The 19,806-nt window shown below is 58.2% G+C and overlaps 1 protein-coding gene across 1 annotated transcript; it reads right to left on the bottom strand.

Moving 5' to 3' along the window:
• Positions 1-89: 89 nt before the first annotated feature.
• Positions 90-13,995, bottom strand: ift140 (intraflagellar transport particle protein IFT140; the record flags this gene model as incomplete). The annotated part of the gene is made up of 31 exons (XM_002949609.1): positions 90-215; positions 649-760; positions 1,405-1,460; positions 1,670-1,861; positions 2,100-2,189; positions 2,499-2,608; positions 2,799-2,922; positions 3,074-3,154; positions 3,691-3,963; positions 4,301-4,426; positions 4,683-4,778; positions 5,149-5,307; positions 5,654-5,782; positions 6,096-6,210; positions 6,507-6,657; positions 6,951-7,113; positions 7,363-7,533; positions 7,679-7,789; positions 8,140-8,378; positions 8,662-8,814; positions 9,089-9,221; positions 9,496-9,564; positions 9,872-9,946; positions 10,273-10,455; positions 10,690-10,816; positions 11,278-11,432; positions 11,789-11,971; positions 12,401-12,487; positions 12,794-12,919; positions 13,425-13,555; positions 13,854-13,995. The coding sequence occupies 31 exons, from the start codon at positions 13,993-13,995 to the stop codon at positions 90-92; spliced, it is 4,188 nt and encodes a 1,395-aa protein (XP_002949655.1).
• Between the last annotated feature and the right edge of the window lie 5,811 nt (positions 13,996-19,806).

Here is a 19,806-nt window from a genome sequence, read left to right as displayed (position 1 = left end):
ACACACGTTGAGTTATGAGCGCAAGTACTAGCCGTAATGCTGACCGCGCTGGTAGCCGGCGCAGCCATAGCCGCCGCCGCCGCCCACGCTCAGTCGTCGTCGTCCGCCACATCCTCCTCCACGAAGCCGCCATTGTCCGTATCCCGCTCCCCGCGGAGACCCAGGTCGGCGGGGCCCCGGCGATCCTCCGCCATATCGGGTGCAACACCCAGGGCCTGTTGGCAGGCAGGTCGCAGGAACAGTTAAGGGCGGAGCAGATTGGAGTTGATGAGCCCGGGGTGCCACCCGACTTGCACCCGCCCCAGGGCAACTTGGAAATTCGAGTTAGCATGGTATGCGGCAAGCCATCTCAACAGGTTACCTAGAGACGCAGTACAGTACGTGCTGCGTTGCGACGCAGGCTGCCGACCGAGGTGGAAGTGTGCGCCGCCAGCTGCGACCCGTGCCCCTGGCAAAGGCTTCCATACAGACTCTCCTTCAACGGTTCCACCACGCCCCGGCCATGAACTGTTACCATGCTCTTCGGGCTGTGCCGCACTTATGCAAAACGGTTCTATGGCCTGTACGTAGCCTCTAGCCTGCCTGCACCTCAGCAGCACCCCGAGTCTTAAATACTTCCTCCTGGCCCATTCTGCAGCCGGCACCCACCTTGTAAATGTCCTCCACCATGCGTGTGTCCAGGTAAGGTGACAGGATGATGCCCCGCCGCCTCATGGCCTCAATGGCCTTGTAGGCCTCCATGGGCTGCCGGGCCTCGTACCTGATCAGCAGCAGGAGGGTGCAGTTTAAGGAAAAAGGAAAAAAGAGGGTTGCTATGAAGTGAAGGAAATTAGGAGGGGGGCGCGCTCAGGGTGAGAAGCGAGAAGGCGAATGGGCTTGAGTCCTCCACGACACATCCCAAACTCCATTCACGCGTCCATCTGAACCGTCATGTACAGGAAATTTGATAACTGATGCACACCAGGGCTATCATACGGGCAGTTGAGATGCGTTGGGCGTACTCTCGGTCTCATGTGGTCCTTTTTCTTTTTAATTATGCGGTTCTCTACGAGTACAGACCTGGCACATCGCGCTCAGGCGCGCTGAGCCCAGGCGAACAGAAGAGGATGTCAACGCCCTCACTCGGTGCCACAATAATGGCTATTGACCGTCCATGGGGGCAACCCCGGGCTTTTACGGACGGTCGCCCCCATTTGTGCGGAACTTGTAACTTGTAACTCGACGAAGTGCCACAAGGAAGGCAATAAGAAGCCGGTTTTGCAGGTACAGGGTTTACACGTCCCCGATCACGTAACATACACGTATGGCCAGGGGACGGTCTTCAGATCCAAAACGTGGCTACCTCCCGGGATCAGGTGGTGTACACGAGGAGGACACAAGGACAGCCGCCCCACTGACACTCACCAGTACTCAACCATGAGGGCGTACACGTCACCGATGCGAATACCAGCCTCCAGGTCCTAAACAAAGTAAGGAAAGCCGGGCATGGGCATGGGCAGGGGGTCATTGTCCAGCCCGGAAGTTCGAAGAGCGAGGGTGAGGGAAGCGAATCAACAACCGACATTCAAAAAAGCCTGGATAAACGGCGCGTACTGTATTTAAGAGGTCACTAGACATAACGATTGAAGGGCGTCTAAATGTTGGGGCCATGGGCCATCACGCCACCCACCTGGCTGTCCGGCGGGATAGTCTGCAGCAGCTCCTCGCAGACCCGCAGCGCCTCCGAGGGGTTGCTGGCGATGAGCTGCCGCGCTTCTACAAATCGCTCCGACACGGCGATGCGGTCGCTTATAGCCGCAAGTCGTTGGTCGCGGTCTTCGCTCTTGGACTTGGCCACGTACTTGGCGGCCTCGCGCATCGCCTGGGAGAGTGGGTTGGGACACAATTTTGATATTGGCTGGGGATGATTGAGTGGTGGGGAGTGTGGTGCACATGCGCACCTTCCCAAACTCCTCGCGTGTCGCAGAGGGTGGAGGGATAGCGAACCGTGGGGTGCAGAATCAGCTGGCACGGGCTTCATGTGCCAGTTCGATACCGTCATACACCGGCTCACTGTTTCATACACATTTTTCAATAGCATTTTCGTGTATCATGCGCACCTGCAGCGCCTTTTCGTAGTCCCGGTACTCGTCCACCTCGATCTGCGCACACGCCTCGTAGAAGTTGGCCAGGCTGTCCCACGCGGCGGCCTGTCCGCCACGCAGCGGTGGAGAGCAGCGGAAACGGCGGTCGCAACAAGTGGGGAAAAAGTTAGGAAGGGAAGAAAAAAGGCGCAGCAGCAGATGCCAGGTGCAGCAGTAGGATTGTCGTAAGAATCGGAATAATGCGGAAGCAACAGCAGCAGTGTTGCCTAGCGCTCTAAGGAAAGACAGTGGGTGCGTCCTCCGGGTATAGCCCTGGTCTGTGCCAGTTCAAGCTCGTTCTTTGTACGCTTCGGCAGGCGGCACGCTAGCTCACACAGGCCATCCGTAATCGAGTCCCACAGCCCTTATTCCCACCTTTGTGTAGAACGAGATGATGTGCTTCATGAGCTCTGGATCCGAGTGCCAGTTGAGGGTCTGCAAGTAGTTGGCGGCCATCAGGTACAGGTCCTTCTGACGAGAGACACCTGCAGGCAGCCCCCAAAGGCAGGTTGTGTTGGATGCACCCAGCAATAACAACCCCGTAGAAATTGGGGCCGGGTCCCATGCACGCTTTCAGTGGGGCAGAAAAAGCTTGCCCTTCGAGGGAGAGGGGCACCGTCGCTTCCCACCACCACAAACCTTGCAACTAAATCACGCATAGAAGCAGGCACGCACCCGCAAAGAAGATAATTTTTTCCGCATCTCCCCCCTTCAGCAACGCCTTCATGGCCTTGACCTTGTCACCCGCCTGCGTGTACTTCTTGGCCGCCAGCTGGTAGTTACCCTGCCGCTTAGCGACCTGCACACAGAGCAGGCGCATACGACGCAAGGGGTTCTATACAAGGGGCATCACCAACCAGATTACGGTTATTACATCTGCACCAGGACCAACAGCAGTATCAACGTAAAATCGAGGAGGCCAATTGGAAATCCCTCTTCACACAACCCACCTTAGCAATTCGGCAGATGACCGAGTTGCGCTCATCGGCGCCCATCACGCTCTTGTCGGGCGTCATCGAGTCCGCCATTTCCTGGTAAGAGGGAACGAGCCACAGCATGAACGAACATGACTTGAGCAAACGAGGAGTTCTTTAGCACAAAGCCACTCGGCAGAGGAGCATGGGGTGACGAGGGGATCCAGCGCCAAGTCTCTCAACGCGTCCTTGTTGCTTGCTCAAACCTTTCTGCAAGATTTGCGAGACCAACGCTCTACCGCGAACTCCGCTCAGTGCCGCATTCCGGCGAACACTGGCGGGTAGATGTCGACGGAGCTTCCTCTTTACCTGGGTGGGCTTCCTCTTCCCCCCTGGCTAATCTTGGCCTTCCATAACACATAACATACACCCTACAGCCCTGCGTGCAACCCAGGTCGCCAGTTGCTGCCACCATAACGGTGGCCCGGTAGCAGCCACGGTGTTAGTGTCGCACACCCAGTGTACCCCACAAGCCCGCACGGTACCCCATACCCCATATTCCCTTTCCCTCCACCGGCCGTTTTGTGCTATCGTCTAGCTTTGTTGACTTTCCTCCTCCTTGGCACTGTTCCCGTCGCAAAGCTGTCGCCCACCTCGGTGATGGCCACATCATGCTCCACGCACAGCTCCAGCGCACGGCCGTACTGCTGCGCCGCGATGAGCATCTTGACGGCCTTGTCGTTGTGGCCAAACTGCATAAAGAACTCCGCACACCGGTTGTACAGCGCGGGATCGCTCTTGTCGGGTGTCATGTCGTCCGCGATGTGCTGCAGCACGTCGAACAGTTGCGCCTGGAAGCACATTTCCACCGCCTTGCTTAGCTTGCCGCCTTTCATATACAGCGTCGCAGCCTTCTCGTGCTGACCCTGCGATTTATATAATTAAAATTAAGGAAATCAGGAGCAATGAGGTGTGAGCACGTTATTGAATCATCTACATAAATGCAAGGAGGTTGGATGGGAGGACGCCAGGCGGCGGATATGGTACCTATGGGAATAGTGAATCCAGTAGAAGCACCGAAAGTCAAGTCGTGCGCTCACACACCTGCACACAGGCTGAGATTGCTTTGCCAGAGAGAACCGGCAGAGGCCACTGAATTGGAGGTCAGCAGACCAGTCTGAAAACCAACTTGGTTTCGTAAGCTTGTCAACCCCTCCTCGCCTTCACCCGCTTCGCCAAGCCCATTGCGCCCACCCATCGCACCTTTTGGAACAGGTAGTCTGCGGTGTCGACCATGACGCCAGGTGTGCTCTTGAGTGCCAGGTTCATGAGGTCGCTGTCCAGCTCGTTCATCTTGGCCAGCCGCACGCCGTGGCTGTAGCGCTTGGCCTGCGTGTGGGTGGAGGGGTGTGAAAGGAAAGGTGGTGAAAAAACTTGTTATGCATGGGGTCGGAGGTGAGGAGCCAGAAAAAAAGTCTTGCTCGCAAAGTTGCAAGCCCAGCGTAGCTCACCCAAAGACCCTGCGGCTCCAACCTAAACACGATTTGGGAACCCCAACTTGGGACGCAGGCCCAGACCTCCCGGGTGCGGACCCCAAGCGGCAAACCGCCTGGACCCTCGGACCCAAACCGCTGCCCACGCTCACCAGCGTGTAGTAGCGCACGGCCTCGGGGATGCGGCCGGCTGCCTCGTATTGGCGAGCCAGGTGGAAAGCGCCCGCCAGGTCGTTGCTGTTGGCCACCTATTCAGGAGGTGTAGACGTGTTGATGGTTGGGATTTGAGGATGTCAATAATTGCCATGGAAAAAAAAGAAAGGTACAGAAGGGCAGAAGGACTGCATTTTCCTTTTGACGAAGCACCTCACAGTCTGGCGTGGGGAACCGCGTTCGCCTGGCTCCACTTACCCCCTCCTCCACTTCCTCTCCCACCGATCCCTTGCCCATTGACTCAGCTGCTACTTTACGTCCCCACGTCTTAAGACAAACGCTGCATGTTATATTCACCTGCACACCTATCGCCCCCATGTTAAACCATTTGCCTTCCCCCTCGGTCCCTTTGCCGCTCTGCCCTAACGGTGCCGCGAGCCCTTACCACCATTCCCCTGGCCTCACCTCCTCCTCCGCCAGCTTCCAATCCTTCTGGAAACAGAAGATTCGCACCATAGACAGCGAGTCGCCCGCCTTGCGGTAACAGTCCAGCGCCTTGCCGTACTCACCCAGCGACTCGAGGTACTTGCCCCACCACAGAATCAGCTCTCGGCTGTCGTTGGCCTATTAGGTAGCAACACCAGGGCGGGGGGGGGCGAGGTGGGCGGCATATGGGGGCCTCCGGGTATCGCATATGGGGTATGTTGGTAATGAAGATGTTAACAAATCGAAAGCGCAGGGTTGGGCTGCACATGAAGGGCGGAGGTCACCGCCGCAATGAGAAAGCGTGAGGCGTCCGGCAAGTATGACCCGTTATGTACGTGCGCATAGCGTGAAGCACACATCACCTCCTTGGCTCGTAAGATGTCTTGATGTCCATGATGATGAAAGACAGAGCAAGGAAATCCGTGGGATGTCACGTGCACGGGCGAGCTGTGCTGTTACCCCATAGAAGCCCAGCCCAGCCCACCTGGATGTACGCCTGCAGCTCGTTGAACTTCTCCGCCTCGAACAGCATGCGGGGTACCTCTACCAGCCCGCAGCCGCTCGCCTCGTAGTGCTTCTGGGCGTTGGTCAGGTCGCCCCCGCGCTCCAGGTACTAAGCACGGAAGGGAGGACCAAGGTAAGGGAGCTAGATAGGTCGACATGTTTACGATCAAGGCGATACCGGTATCCCCTGGCCAGTCCGGAAGGAGATAGGGCATGACCAGGATAAGTCAAACATGCATCGAATCCGGTCGATTACTGCCTGCACGTGCTCTTGCCGCAAAAGCTGTGTCCCGGTATGTTGGCAGTGTTGCGTGGCAACGACCGGCCCTGCCCCGCCAGACTAAGCCGGGAGGGATGTGGATGGACGGCACCGTAATGAGGTGAGGTCTTTAAACGGGATCGAGTGCACGCAGCTGCCTCACCTGCGCATAGGCGTAGAGAGTGGACTTCAGGTGAATGCGGTCGTTCTTCTCCGCTACCTCCAGCGCCTTGTCCCATTGACCGCATGCCCGATATAGCTGGTTGAGTAAGTCATACCTGAGGCGCAGCCGCGCAGGGACAAGCCGAGTCAGCCGGGGTGGGGAGACGGGGCCGCGAAGTTTGGGCCATGTTTGTCAGAGCTGCGTGCAATCTGTGGGCACGTACCGTCAAAGCCGTACGGCTGGACGAGCCGCTGCGTCTTGGGCCGGAGGGCCGCGGCAAAAGCTCGTTACCCCTCCGGCGCATGTTGACCGGCCGGCCGTTCCCAGCCTAGATCTTACCTTCAGACACAACCCCCATTCGCCATACTCCCCTCCCTGTGCTGCTGCAAGCACGTAACCCCTCGGCCGCACCTCTCACAGGAGATGTACAGCTTCCTGGCATCATCAATCATGCCCAGGTGCACTGCCACGGTGGCGACCCGCGCATCTGCCTCCTCAATGGTCTTGGCTTCGCGCAGGGCCCGGGCGCCTCTTGCATGCTCCATATTGCTCAGGCAATGCTCTGGCCGTGGGAAAGCAAAGGAGGGAGCGAAAGCAGAGGATACTTGTTCGGTGGGGATCAGGAGGAAGCACTAGGCAGGTTTAACGCGGAAGGGTTAGACCGAGGTAAAGGAAAGGGTAGGGATAAAGCCATAGTTGATTCACCCCATCCCTTGCTTCACTTTTCACCCATAAAACGTACCTACATCTTCCATGCCCTTGCCCTGCATCTTACGCTGCTTCTCTGGGCTTGCCGTTACTTCCTAATTCCTGACACTGTCCAGACCCCGTCCCCCTGCGTCCTCAGCCACTCACCCGCCACGTCCAGGCGCTTGTTGCGGATGCACATATGCGCCATGTTTTCCCATACTGCGGGGTTTTTGATGGCTTTCACTGACCGGAACGCCTCGTCCATGTTGCCAGTTGCCAGGCTGAAGGAGAAGTCCAGCAGCGCGCGGCGGGTCTTCTCATCCGAGTCCTGCAGATCGCCTCGAGGTTAGGCATGCGGACCTAGCAAAGCGAGACGGCAGTACCTGTCCCTTCGACCCCTTCACCGCCCCAACTCCCCCTCTCCTCTTCCTCCCCCCTCCCGCACGCTGACTGCAGCCCACCACCGTGCCAGCTTGCGGAATGCCGTCGTTCCCTCGGAAGGCACAGCCACCACCGCCCCGTCCAATGCCTGCTATTCCCCGAACTCATTGATGCGCTACTCATCCGTGGCACTCACCTGCATGCCCGCGAAGCTGGTCATGAGCACCTTGGACACGTTAGACGTGAAGGGCTGGTAGGCGCCTGAACCGGGGTTGGGCTGCACCATGCACTTCCGATTGGTCAGCAGGAAGGGCGCCGCGGACCCGATGCAGGCGGTGGCACCACCCTGGTGAATGGGTTGGTATTCCTGCGGGTGGGTAGGTGAGCGGGTGCGGAGATGGGAAGGAGCGGTGAAGCGCCTTGCAAGGCGGAGGAAAGGCGGGGCAGGGGTTCGCCTGTCTCGCCTGTCCATTGGATGCCCTAGTCCAGGGGGTTCAACGGGCCTAACCCACCTGAACCAGGATGCCCTTGTCCACGTCCACAAAGATGATGGCCACCTCAGCCCCTTGGGAGCTGTCCCCGCTGGCCGGCTTGTCCTCCACACTCGCCTCGTTGAAGGCAGGCTTCGCGGGGTAGGCCAGGGCAAGGTTGACAGGGATGGGTCGAAAAAAAACATCGCACAGGTGTGGACCGGTTCTCCAGACGGCCGAGGGCAAGAGGCGGGAAAGACCGCACCGTGCAAGGCAGAACCCGAACACCAAAGCACACAAGGAAAGGAGGCACCGCCTGCTCAAGACGCCCGAGCCTAAAAAAGCACTTAAACTGCGTCAGTGATAGGGACCAGGGATATCAGACTCGCCCCATATTCCCAGACGGCAAGTGCCACTCAATCACCCGTGCCCTTTCCCTCTCCTTTCAACACCCGCAGGCCCAACCGCTTCCTTCGAGTGGTTAAGCCCCCTTCCTTGCTTACCGACATCTGCACCACCAGTAGCTTGGGCTCCACAGTGTCCCACATAAGGCCCACCGGCACGCGGCCCTCGGGTGTGAAGTCATGCACGTGGTGCGTATTGGACTCGCCACACCACACCACCAGCCGCACTGCGCGCGCCGGCTCGGGCCCCACCAGGAGAGTCGCCACCATGCTGCCACTGCCGTTGACTTTGGTGGACATAACCTTCCAGCCCTTGAGCTCCGGTGGACACAAGGGCGCTGCGACGACAGCATCAGGACCCATCGACATAATGATTGGTTATCGTGCTTGAAAGCTTTTAACGCGGTGATAGGTTGTATGGGTGCTAGGAGGTGGGAATGGTACCGGAGAAAGTAGATAAGTTGATATCAATAGTCGCACGCACTCTCGTTGTCGCTCGACCCGCCCTATAAGCGTTCCTGTTTTGCCCCTTACAAGCATTCACACACTCCCCCGGGATGGCCACCCATGCGGATAGGTCTTTGCCGTAGCAGCAGGCGCAACAGAACGCGCACAACGTACCTGGTCCGGCGTGGGGTTTGGCCTCGCGGCCTGCCACTTTGAAGATGCGCACAAAGTTGAAGTTGGTGACAGTGACCAGGAAGTCGCGGGCCACGTCCATGAAGGCGGGTGAACCGTGGTTGTCATCAAACATGATGGTCTGCTTGACCGTGCCTGAGGGCGGAACAGCACAGGAACTACCATCGTCGTATGCAGCCAAGCGGGGCACATGGAGCAGAGCGTTGTGGAAGTCATCTAAGCTAAGCTGATTTGTTGAACGCGGTGCGGAAATCGCCCTCCTCTTTTGCTGACAGCGGCCACCTACACGGCGCTGCCAATCTGTACATCCCCCGCTCCCTCCGTTTCGCGCTCTCGGCCTGAGCCCTCCTTCCCTCTCCCTTCCGCAAGCAGGTGACACAGTCGTCCGTAGCCTCTTTTCTAGCCTCACCCGCCATGTTGACCACTTCCAACTTGCAGTCTGCGGAGCGGTAGACGGAGTCATTGTTGATGGCCATACAGCGGCTGGTGGTCTCGAACTGGGAGGCTGCCATGATGTCATTGGTCTCAGTCACCTTGTAGACCTGCAGCGAAAGAAGCCGCAGCAGCAGCCCGCAAAATCAGGCAAACCACCAAGCGGACCACCAGGTTAAAAACCCGTCCGAGGACATAAATATTGGGGCAAGCGCGCGTAGAGGAAGAACTTTGAGGTCGTGGTCGCTTTTCCAATACACAGGCCAAGCTTGTCCGCAATTGTGCGTTCTGTCTGGTTCGACTCCAACATCGGATTGGCGCCGGGTTTCCGCTACCCAACGTGCTACAAACACCCTACCCACATGACAGTGCTGTCACCCGTACCTCAGCGCGCTCCCCGTCCCACACCAGCAACAGCCCCTTGCTGAGGTCCAGACCCAGTAGCTGCATGTCCTGTGGGGCCCAGCCGGGGAATACACACGCAACAATATTAGGGAAACATAAGGGGAGTGAGACAAACCTTGTAACAGCAGCTATGGGACATTGCAGGCCCCTGCCAGTGATTTTTTTCGTTTAGGACGGGTCTCACATTTATTCCAACCTTAGTAACAAAGTTGCTAGGGTTGTCGTAACTTATTGGTGGGCGAGAGATGGACTAGGGCAGCCAGGCAGCAGCCTGCCCTGAAAGCACCCTTGCACCCCTATTCTTGCCAAGTGGACGGGCGGCGTGGGTCTTGGGTTGTGCTGAAACCCGTCCCACCTGCAATTGCAGCCGGCCCGGGGGACGCTGTGGTTCCACCTCCATGTTCTCCAACACGACGCGGTCCACAGCGACCTGTGGACGGGAGCGGGACACCAGTAATTGTCATGGATGGTGTTGGCCTCGCCGAACACGGCACCTCATAAAGCGATGTGTGTGTTTCACCTCCTGGAGTTGCGTTACCTTCCGAAGGTGTAACGACCCCATACGCCCCGCAGGCCCAAGGCCCAGTCTAGGGCTGTACAGAAAAGGATAAAACAAGACGCACATGTGCACAGCGCAACCTGCGGCACACTACGAGTGCCCTACACCTGTGTAACAATGGCCTATAGACCGTGCCAATGTATAGTGAAATAGGCCTAATTATAGATGGTCTATAGACATTCCTCCATTTTACAAACGCAGTCGCAGTAGCAGCAACATTCCCTCCATTCGCCCCTCCTTCTTGCCTGCATGATCGCCACCCCATCCCGGTACTTGTAGCTAAGCATGGTTTTGCGGCAGACGTTGATGGCGTCGCTACAGGCCACCACCATGAGCCGGGGGAAGGGACCCCACTCCATAGATAGCGCCCGGTTGCCGACCTGGCAAGAGCAAGGCCAGGCGAAGCAGTTAGGTCAGGCGGATCAGCAGCATGCGGCGCTACGTAAAAACACAATCACAACATCAGCACTAGGTATCACCATACGATGCGTGTGCGCAGCTCAGAATCCGCGTGGCCTCCGAATATGAGCCACAAGAAGCCCGAGCTATCTTTTTTTCCACTTCCCCATCCCTGGCCGCCCGTCGACCGGGACCCAGGGCGTGGCCCCACTCACGAAGAAGGCGGGCTGCATTTCCCAGCACTTAGCCAAATCCAGCACTGGCTCTGAACGCTCCGAGGGTTCGTTGTACTTATACATCATAACGCGGCCATCCGTGGTGCCCACCGCCAGTAGGTGGTACCTGCGGAGAGCAGGGGGCCACCCACCAAGAAAGGGTCTCGATCTACCTGGTTGATGCATTTGCCAAGGGCTGGGGTGCGGGATTGGTTGCGGGTAGCGCACAATAATCGGAACTAACATGGAAAGCGTAGGCGTGCAGGGATTGGACTTGGACAACAGGGTATGCACGCGGAAGTGCAAGAGGGTATTGGACTGGGGGCTAGCTGGGCAAATAGCCTCACACAGTGGTTAGGAACTTGTGGATGTGTGGACGGCTGCCAGCCTCGACTGGTCGGCTTTGATGCTGTAGATTCCAGGGTTCAACAGTACAGCCAGGCCGCCCCGGCTCAAACCGAAATTCGTGAGCAACTGCAGAGAAAAAGAAGACGAAGTCTCCCACCGGAGGAGGATCCGAGACCCTCGTTCCTTCCCTCGTTCTCTGCCACACCGGGGCCCCTTGCACATCGTGCGGGATATGCCCACCTCTGGTCGAACGCCAAACACACCACCCGGCTAACCAATCCCGAGTCTTGCTCCAGGTTGAGCACGTAGTTGTCTTCCGTGTCGAAGTTGTACATGCGGACCACGTTGTCCTTCTCACTGGCGGATGCCAGCGTGTGGTTGCCCGCCCAGGCCACCTGCGGACGGGAAGCGAGGAGTGTCTAAAAGCTAGCTATGCAGCTAAAATTGCAATCCTCGGGGCTATAGGATAATGGACCGCTGGTTGAGAGTGGAAAAAGACTTCAGCAGGAAAGGATGGGAAATTTGGGTTACCAGCAGACCGTTATCACACCCTCCGCCGGCTTTGACCACACACACACACACAAGCCGCGGCTTCCGCGCATCTTTGCGTACTTCACACTTCGCAGGTAGTCGTGTAGCATCGTGAGATCACAGATTTAACCCCACGCATCCCGCCGTACACCCTACAGCCGAAACTATAAAAAGAAAAGCGCAACCAGCCAGTCACGGCCCGTGGGCTTTGTAGCCGTACCTGGAGCCCAGCGCCCGACGCGGCCTCTCCCGTGCCCGTGGCGAACTTCATCTTGGAGGTGGTGGCCCATGAGCCCAGCTGCTCGTCACGTGCCAGTACGTTGAGGGTGCAGGAGGCGCCGATGACCAGCAGCTGGTCCCGCTCCGGGTAGTGCACCAGAGAGTGTATAGACTCACCCATTTCCTAGTTGGCAAAGGTGTGGGTTGTGGGAGGGGTGGGAGAAATGGTTACGTGGGGGAGATAAGGCAATGGCCCCACGCATGCTTCGTCGCGGCGCAACGATTTGGCGGACGCTGAGGTTAAGCGGGAGGGCGTGGGAACTCCCGCCCAGTAATGCAGAAGGAGGTAGGGGAGGAAAGATCAGTCTAAGCCGGTGTAGAACCCAACCGGCCTTCAAATCAAGAATGGTTAACTGCAAGCATGGCAAACCGCCAAAGGGCATGGAAGCACACAGTAAAAGGCCTTCCATACCTCCATACCTCCACATGGAAGCACACAGTAAAAGGCCTTTCATACCTCCATACCTCCACCGATGCCAGAAGCCCGTCATTGGCCGTGTCTAGTGCACGGGACGCTCTGCATGCCCAACCCAACGCATGTCTATGTATTTACCTGCACCACCCCACTGTAGCCCTGGTCGTTACACCACTTGACAGTAGCTCGTTCCGTGCCGTCTGCCACATAGAACGCAACCACTACCTGCGCGGGTGGGGACCCGGCAGCAGCAACCGTTTCGCTGAGGCGAACGAAGGGAAATCCTCGTTGACCGCAAGATGAGGAAGTTAAAACTGACCGTAGCATTGGCCAAGGCCCCTGACAACACCAGCCGAACCACGAAACAAACCCAAGTTGGCACGGGGAACTGCAGTCTCGCAAACCCGTATTGTAGCCCCTCAGCCGCCCGGCCTAGCATGCCGTCACCATTACAAGGTCAAATGCACCCTACAGGTCAATCCCCGGGAGCGCCTCCCCTCTCCCATGCCAGGGTGCCTCGCCCAATCCGACCTGGCTGTTGGTTTCAGGGACCTCCTCCGGAAGGCCCACCACAATGTGCCGTATGACAGCTCCTGGCTCGTCATACGCCACCACGTGAATGGGCCGCAGCAAGCGATCCGTTTTCCACATGGAGATCTGCGACCGCAAATAGGAGTGTGGCGGGTAACAATCGTGGTTTGCCGTGGCAGAGGCGGCAGCTGCGGCACGTGCGCACTAAGGGGCCGGAGTCCTGCTGCAGTCCTTCCGTGGCATGACAATGGTCCGTGTCATCAGCCGGTGCCGTTGCCACACCCTTTTTGGGTCTGGCCAGGCAGGAAAAGGGGCCTATCCTTGCTGGCGGCATCCTAGACAGGCTGTCTAACGAGCCCTGCCATGTTGGCATGCCTAGGGTCCGGAAGTCAAAAGCCAGGCCAAGAGGGATAAAGCAGAGGTTGTCCTGTGGTGTGGATGTGGTTGCGTAGCCGGCACACACGCCGGATTCCCACGGCGCAGATCCAGCGCTCGGGCAGTGGGAGGCAGGGGCAGCTTTGCATGCGCGCTAACTCCACACTGAGCGCCTGGCATGCCAGAGCCCCTAGCGTAGTGATTGCGCAAATATACGGCCCCGAAGCGGTGCGTCTGCATCCAGCTGCAAGCTTACCCTGCCGTTTTCATCACCGGTGATGAGCCGGTCGCCGCTGTTCGTCCACGTCATGCTGCTGATTGTATTTCGGTGGATCTTGCTGTCTTCCTCCAGCTTTCGCTCCTCCGCGTTCCAGAAGGATATCGCGCCTGCAGGAGGGTGGTGATGGAATGAAGGGGAAATGTGTCCCATAAGGTGGGCAGTCCTTGCCACGAACCGCTGTTGGGTGCTTCGGCTTGTGTGTATGTACATGTGTTGATATGTGTGGGAGGCACATTGCCTCACAGCGGGCGTGGGTAGGAGACCTCACGAGTCCAGGCTTGAAGCCTTTTAGATAGCACCATTTGCGTTGCGCTTCCGCTGCAGGCACGACCCTCGCGGGGACTTTGGCGGAAGGCGGGGAGCTAGTATACCCACGCCAGCGGCCTAGCCCAAACGGGTGCTTACCATCCTTCCATCCAATTGCAAGGAGAGGCAGCAGCGGGTGCCATGCCAACTTGGCACACTCCGTGCCGCGGACATTCTTGATGTTCGCTTCGTTGTTTGGATCTAAAGGTCGACCCTGAACCGTGTAATATGGATCACACATAAAATTATGAAACAGTGAATTCTCACGGACCACACGTGCGGACTGGGCGCACCTCCTCATTGTAAATGCCAACAGCGTTCGGGCTGAGTGCCACCGCCAAATATGAAGGGTATCCAGGTGCCTGTGCATGAGTAGGTAACGAAATTACTACGCTAATTAGGGTGAACAGAGCGCGTGTTCGAAGCCACCGCATGTGCTCGCCTTTGACCATCCCGCTATAACTCCTGCTCGCCCAGCAATCTTCGTCGTATAGTATATTTCCATTGTTAATTTGCGGCTTTCGCGCTGCCGCTATAGCAAGTCTAGTAGTAGAAGGACAGACTTGGCGTCATGGTTCAGCAAGGATAATGTTTAAGATCATCATACTAATCTTCTTCCGAGTCATATGCACGTACTTAGACTTTCTGAGTAGTGATTGGAGGCTACCTGGTGGTTTCCGTAAAGGTGGTTACGATACAACCGGCAGCTCAGGGTCGCTCCGTGTAAGGGGTTAAACCATAAGTTGACATGCAAATTCTATCATTGCACCGTTGGGATCCAATTAGGAATGCGGAATCCAGGTAACAGGGTTGAAAAGCTCACGTGCAAAGGGGACGGGGCGCTGTGCCTTGCACCGAGGAGCACCGGCCTTGCGTGGCTCATAGTGTCACGGACGAATCCTTGCGACACACGCACCGCTGTGGTCCGTAGGCACATTTTAATGCAGGACTCATCGGCCCACATGCTGGTCCACAGACCCTAAAACCGCATGGTCAAAACAGCCAAACAGAATGCCGGACGTTTCCTCCCCCAAAAATAATACAGCAGTCACGGCCATATGCTGACCAGGAAACTTTGCAACGTCAACTTGGGTCGAGGAGCTAGTCCGTCAACCGACTGCCCTGGGAGAGGAACAGCGGGACATATCTGGACGTAGCGGGACCAGCGTCCTCCGTCACCAATCTTTCCTGCCGACGAAAGAAAGTCTGACAAGTGTGTTCACGCGCGACTTTGCGCTTGAATGCTTGCAGTGTACGCGCCGGATACGATTCACGCGAGAACGTGGCTCATTGTCAACGCGCCGTCTCCGTGCGTATTTTTTCGTCAAGTCGCGTTTAACGCTCAAGCTATGCTCCCCAATGAGATCAGCATGGATATAATCAAAAAAGCCCAACAAACCTACTTACATTCATCACTTGTGACAAAACTAGCCACCATACAAATAAGGCAAGATGGCTGCGCACGCAACCCAAAACAACTGACTGAACCCCGACCTGTTGCACTGTAAAATGAGGGAAGGCAAACGCGGCTTTGTACAATGCATTTTTTTGCCGCTCTTCGTCTAGTGCAAGGAAATCAGGCCAGGCAGTCCGGCAGGCCAAGTTCAATGCAGGCAGCCCACTGCTGCAGCGGTTCGGCTAGCCAACGCAACGCAATGCATACCCCCTTTCCGTCCTGGTGATGCACCGGCCCATACCACGCACTGCACTGCACTGCGGCGGCTCGCCACCCACTGCTCTCGTTAGTGAAGTAGCGCTCTGTTCATCTCGTTGCAGCTAGCAGTGCGCCACGCGCCCTCCACTTCCGATAACACCCTTGCCCCCTGCTGCGTTGCAAAGCAGCATCCCTTCCAATAATAAAAATAGCAAATTACTTTCTAAACCTTGACAAACACACCCAAGCGCGACATATTTGCATGCACAGTAGCCACGGACGTCATTCACGGCTTGCGGGCCATTAAGTTTCCACAGGGAATACGGTAGGAAAATGTCCTTGCACTTGTCGGTGTCGGGATGACCCAGATGCACGACCTAGAAGCCAGCTTTATGAGCAAGCGGTCACGAAGCATGATGTTGCCCTAGCTGCAGGATGCTCCTTCAGCTTACCTTCATGTATCAGCTGGCTTCAGATCAGCGCTGCTAAGGTACCTATCTGGCTCAGTCCCCTGGCACGCCCCAGCATGGCTGCAACGAGGCTTTCCACCTCACATTCGATCCCGGGTTCACGACTGGCACTGACTGAGAGTCATCTGCATCCTAGGACGCTATGTATGCGCCATTCAGCCCGACATAGCGAATGTGTCCTTGCCGTTGCCAAGCCCTCCTCGAGGCGAGGACGTCCTGCCATAAGTCACACATGCGCCCATACCCCTTTCCATAGTGGGTTATCACATCACGCGCGCTTGGCTTCCCGTTTGGCGCCCGAGGCGCGGACCTTGTCGATGGCCGCCTCAAGCGCCTTAATCTGCGCCTCACGCTCCTCTTCCTTCTCCCTCTCCTCCACCACCTCAAACACGTGGTTGTACACGCGCGTCTGCAGTACGTGGTCGTACGATACTTCCCCAAGCCGGAAGCGCTGCTGCACCTGTATAGGCATTCGCGCCTCCACCCTTGCAGGAAAGTGCACATGGGGTTCCAGGACACGGCTTTCAGACTGACAAGGTTTGTGAGTCCAAATTGTGGAGTTGTGGGTTGGTTTTGGTGTTCAGGATTACGAGCTGAGGAGTAAGGTTCCGGCAAGCGGTGTTTTCCTCCTGGGATACAGGCGTAAGCGCACGTGCGTAAGCGCAGGCATGGCCCCTTACCTGAGCACGTACTGCGCCCAGCGCAGCCGCCACTGTTTTTCCGATCCACTCCAGCTCGTCGAGTAGACCCGAATGATCATAGCCACCATGACATTGCTCAGCAGCAGCAGCACCATCGCCACATACAGCAAAAAGTACATGGTTGCAAAGGCGGTCTTGACACGATGCTTGGGACTAACTGCCAGCGCGTCGTAGTCGGCTTCGCCGTACAGGAAGCGCACCATCTGAATCATGCCGTAGCCAATGTTGGCCATGGGGTCAAAGACCGCCTGGGCAACCCACGGGACGGTGCCCAACACCACCTCTGTGCTACCGTTACGGCACATGTAAAAAGCCAAGGTGAAACCAATGTTCAAAATGAGGTAGAGGCACGCAAATTTGACCACCTCCCACCAGCACTTCTCCACCAAGACGATTAGCTGCCCGACGGCCTGTTGGGGGGCGGACAAACGGACAGACGGCAAATAGATTATATATATTGCCAGGGAATGCAGCCCAAAGAGCCGCCTTAAGGCCACCTCTACAATACGGAGGCAAGATCTCTGCGACCACCACACCGGTCGCGCCAGTGCACCAGCACAAGGATTCTCAAGCGACTGGCCTCTTGCACGCTTTCAGAACCAACCTCCCACTGCGCCGGAATCACCGCCGTATCTTTTCCAACCACCCGTCCTTCGTTGGGTCCCCCCACCTTGAACACGACACCCGCCGCCAGCGGACAGCCCAAACCGCCCTACCGGGTGTCCTCGCAAGTAGTACAGCACGCTGCCCCATCCGCTGAGCGCCATAAGGGACACCACCACGTCGTCGAATTCCAGCAGGCGGACATCTTGCGTGGCAGAGCCGCCGACCCCGTGGAAGCAGGTGGCCCAGATGATGAAGTGCACAAGCGTGGCGCAATTGTGGAAGACGTGCACAAACTGTATGGGGTCGCGAACCATGCGCTTCAAGTACCCGCGATAGGCATGCAGCAACGTCCTGCACGGGTCGACCGGGGCGCGTTGGATTGTGGGTAACGGAAGGAATGGAAGGGGAGGCGCAGGGGGGCCATAGCCAGGCGCGAGCTTGCATGATGCGCGCAAAACCGGGAGCACGCCGGTCTACCGGCCTCTGTATTACACCTGGAAATATGTCAAGGGAGGGCAAGGCTGCTGAAGAGAGAAACGCCATGCCCGCCAGTACGCAGCCCGCCCGTGCCAGTTTCTGGCCGCAATAACAGGTCCACCCCTTCTCCTTGGATTACAGCATCCCTCCCTACGGCATCCTCCAAACAACCAGCCGCCAGCCGCAATACCACCGTACCAATCCGCCTCCACACCCTGTGCCCCACCTAACGTGCCGCAACACCGCGGGTGTGCGGTCCAGCTGCGGCTCCTCATCCACGGTGCCCTGCGCTGCTGCGTCCGCCTGCTCCTGTTCACCGCCCGTTGTCCCGCCCACATTCGTCACCTGCCGCCGCGTGGAGGCGCGGGGTATAGCACTGCCGCCCACGTTGTCGCCTCCGCCGCCACGCATGCGGTTCCGGATCTCGCCACCTGGCACCGGGGCCGACGGCGGGAAAGTAAGACAGATGGCGCGTGACATCAGGAGAGTGGATAACCTAGGCTAGGGTTCTGACCCAAGCGCAGTGGCACAGGAAGGGCCGGGCTGCTTGCCCTACAAGGTCGCCAAGGCGCACTACGCTAGATGCCGCGTGTATGTCTAATGCACGTGTACATCTGCTTTAAGGATTGCAACGGATGTAATGAAGGGGCCCCCCATAGCAGTGAGCGAACCCAACGCGAGCGTCCTTCACGCGCCCTGACCGTTGACACGCAGCGCGCCCCGATGCCCATTCGCTGTAAGCGACCCAGCGTCCTGACAGGTTGTAGCTGGACGCTTACTAACAACGGAGTGCTTCAACCGACTACGACGGAGTGGAAATCACATGACACGCTACACAACATACAGCTGCCTCTCGCGTTCACAAGGAACATGCCAAAAGATATTCACCCCTGCCGGCGCACCTTCCCCTACCGAGCCGCCCAACGAGGGCACCCTGGTGAGCCCCGCCATGGAGGGGTTGGACACGCGGGCGTGCGGCCCGTCGCGGCCTTCCTGCCCTTGCAGCGGCGCCGCGTCTGGGGCACGCAGCATAGTGGTCACCTGTGGTGCCAGTCACACGACATGTCACGACGCGTAGTGCCTGGCAGTGCGGGAGTTCGTGGTGCTGATGGCAGAAACAGCTTAGTGAGGAAGGCTTCCTTCGCCGGCAAGTCAATATTTGGCACGAACACAGGGTAGTCCCCAAGGCCCCAAGCACAACCCCACCTTGCTGAGACCCTGGCCGACGGCATGGAAGGCGGGTTTGGAGCCGCCCATGAGCCCTCCGGGCAGACCGACGGGTCCCGGGCCCAGTCCCACAGACACAAAGTCCACTGGCTCCGGCATCGGCGTCCCCACGACCGACAAGGACCCCATGCCGGGCATTGGGCCGTAGCCACTCGTGCCAACGCCCCCCCCGAGCATAACGCCGTTCGTTGCCAGGACAACGGAGGAGCTCTGGACGCCGCCACCGTTCGCGCCCGCCGGTGAGGCAAAGGAAGAGGGTCCTGCAGTGCTGCCGGTTCCCGCCGCCCGCATTTGCTGTAAAGCTGCGACCTGCTGCTGCAAAGCCGCCAGGCTTGCAGCGACGCTGTTGCCGCTGCCGGTCGGGGCGGCGCCGTAACCGCTGGCCTGCGCTGATAGCTGCTGGTACAGTTGCTGCATGGATGCCAGGCCTGCACCACTTGCAGCGTCTCCGTCGGCGGCCATCGGCTGTGACAGTGGCGACGGAGACAGCGCGCTAACGGCAGCGCTGGTGAACTGTGTTGACGTAGCGCCAAACGGCGTCTCCATGCCCTCCGCCACGGGCCCCCCTCCTCCCCCGCCACTGCCGCCATCGCGGCCTATCGGTCGGTACCATTCCGTGTCGCACTCCAGCTGTCTGGGACCCGCCATAGCAGCTGTGCAATACGGGGCGGCCGCCGCCACGGCAGCCCCGCATGCCGCTGGGTGTGCCCGATTGACGCCCGAGGTTGACGCCGCAATCGCGGCTTCCTCATCCCGCCAGTCTCCGGGCCTCGTGCCAGGGTCTGCATTTGCGGCGACGGCGCCACCTCCACCGGCCGCAGCGTCGCTAACACTCCGCTCTGTGGCCTCCCCAACCGCCTGCTGCCGGTTGCTGGCGATTAGGCGGGACAGGAAGTTGGACTTCTGGGTAGTCACGG

The sequence above is a fragment of the Volvox carteri genome (genome assembly GCF_000143455.1).
Source record: "Volvox carteri f. nagariensis unplaced genomic scaffold VOLCAscaffold_15, whole genome shotgun sequence".
NCBI lineage: Eukaryota > Viridiplantae > Chlorophyta > Chlorophyceae > Chlamydomonadales > Volvocaceae > Volvox > Volvox carteri.
The sequence above is the reverse complement of the archived record's forward strand: the minus strand, read 5'-3'. Positions and strand labels throughout refer to the sequence as shown.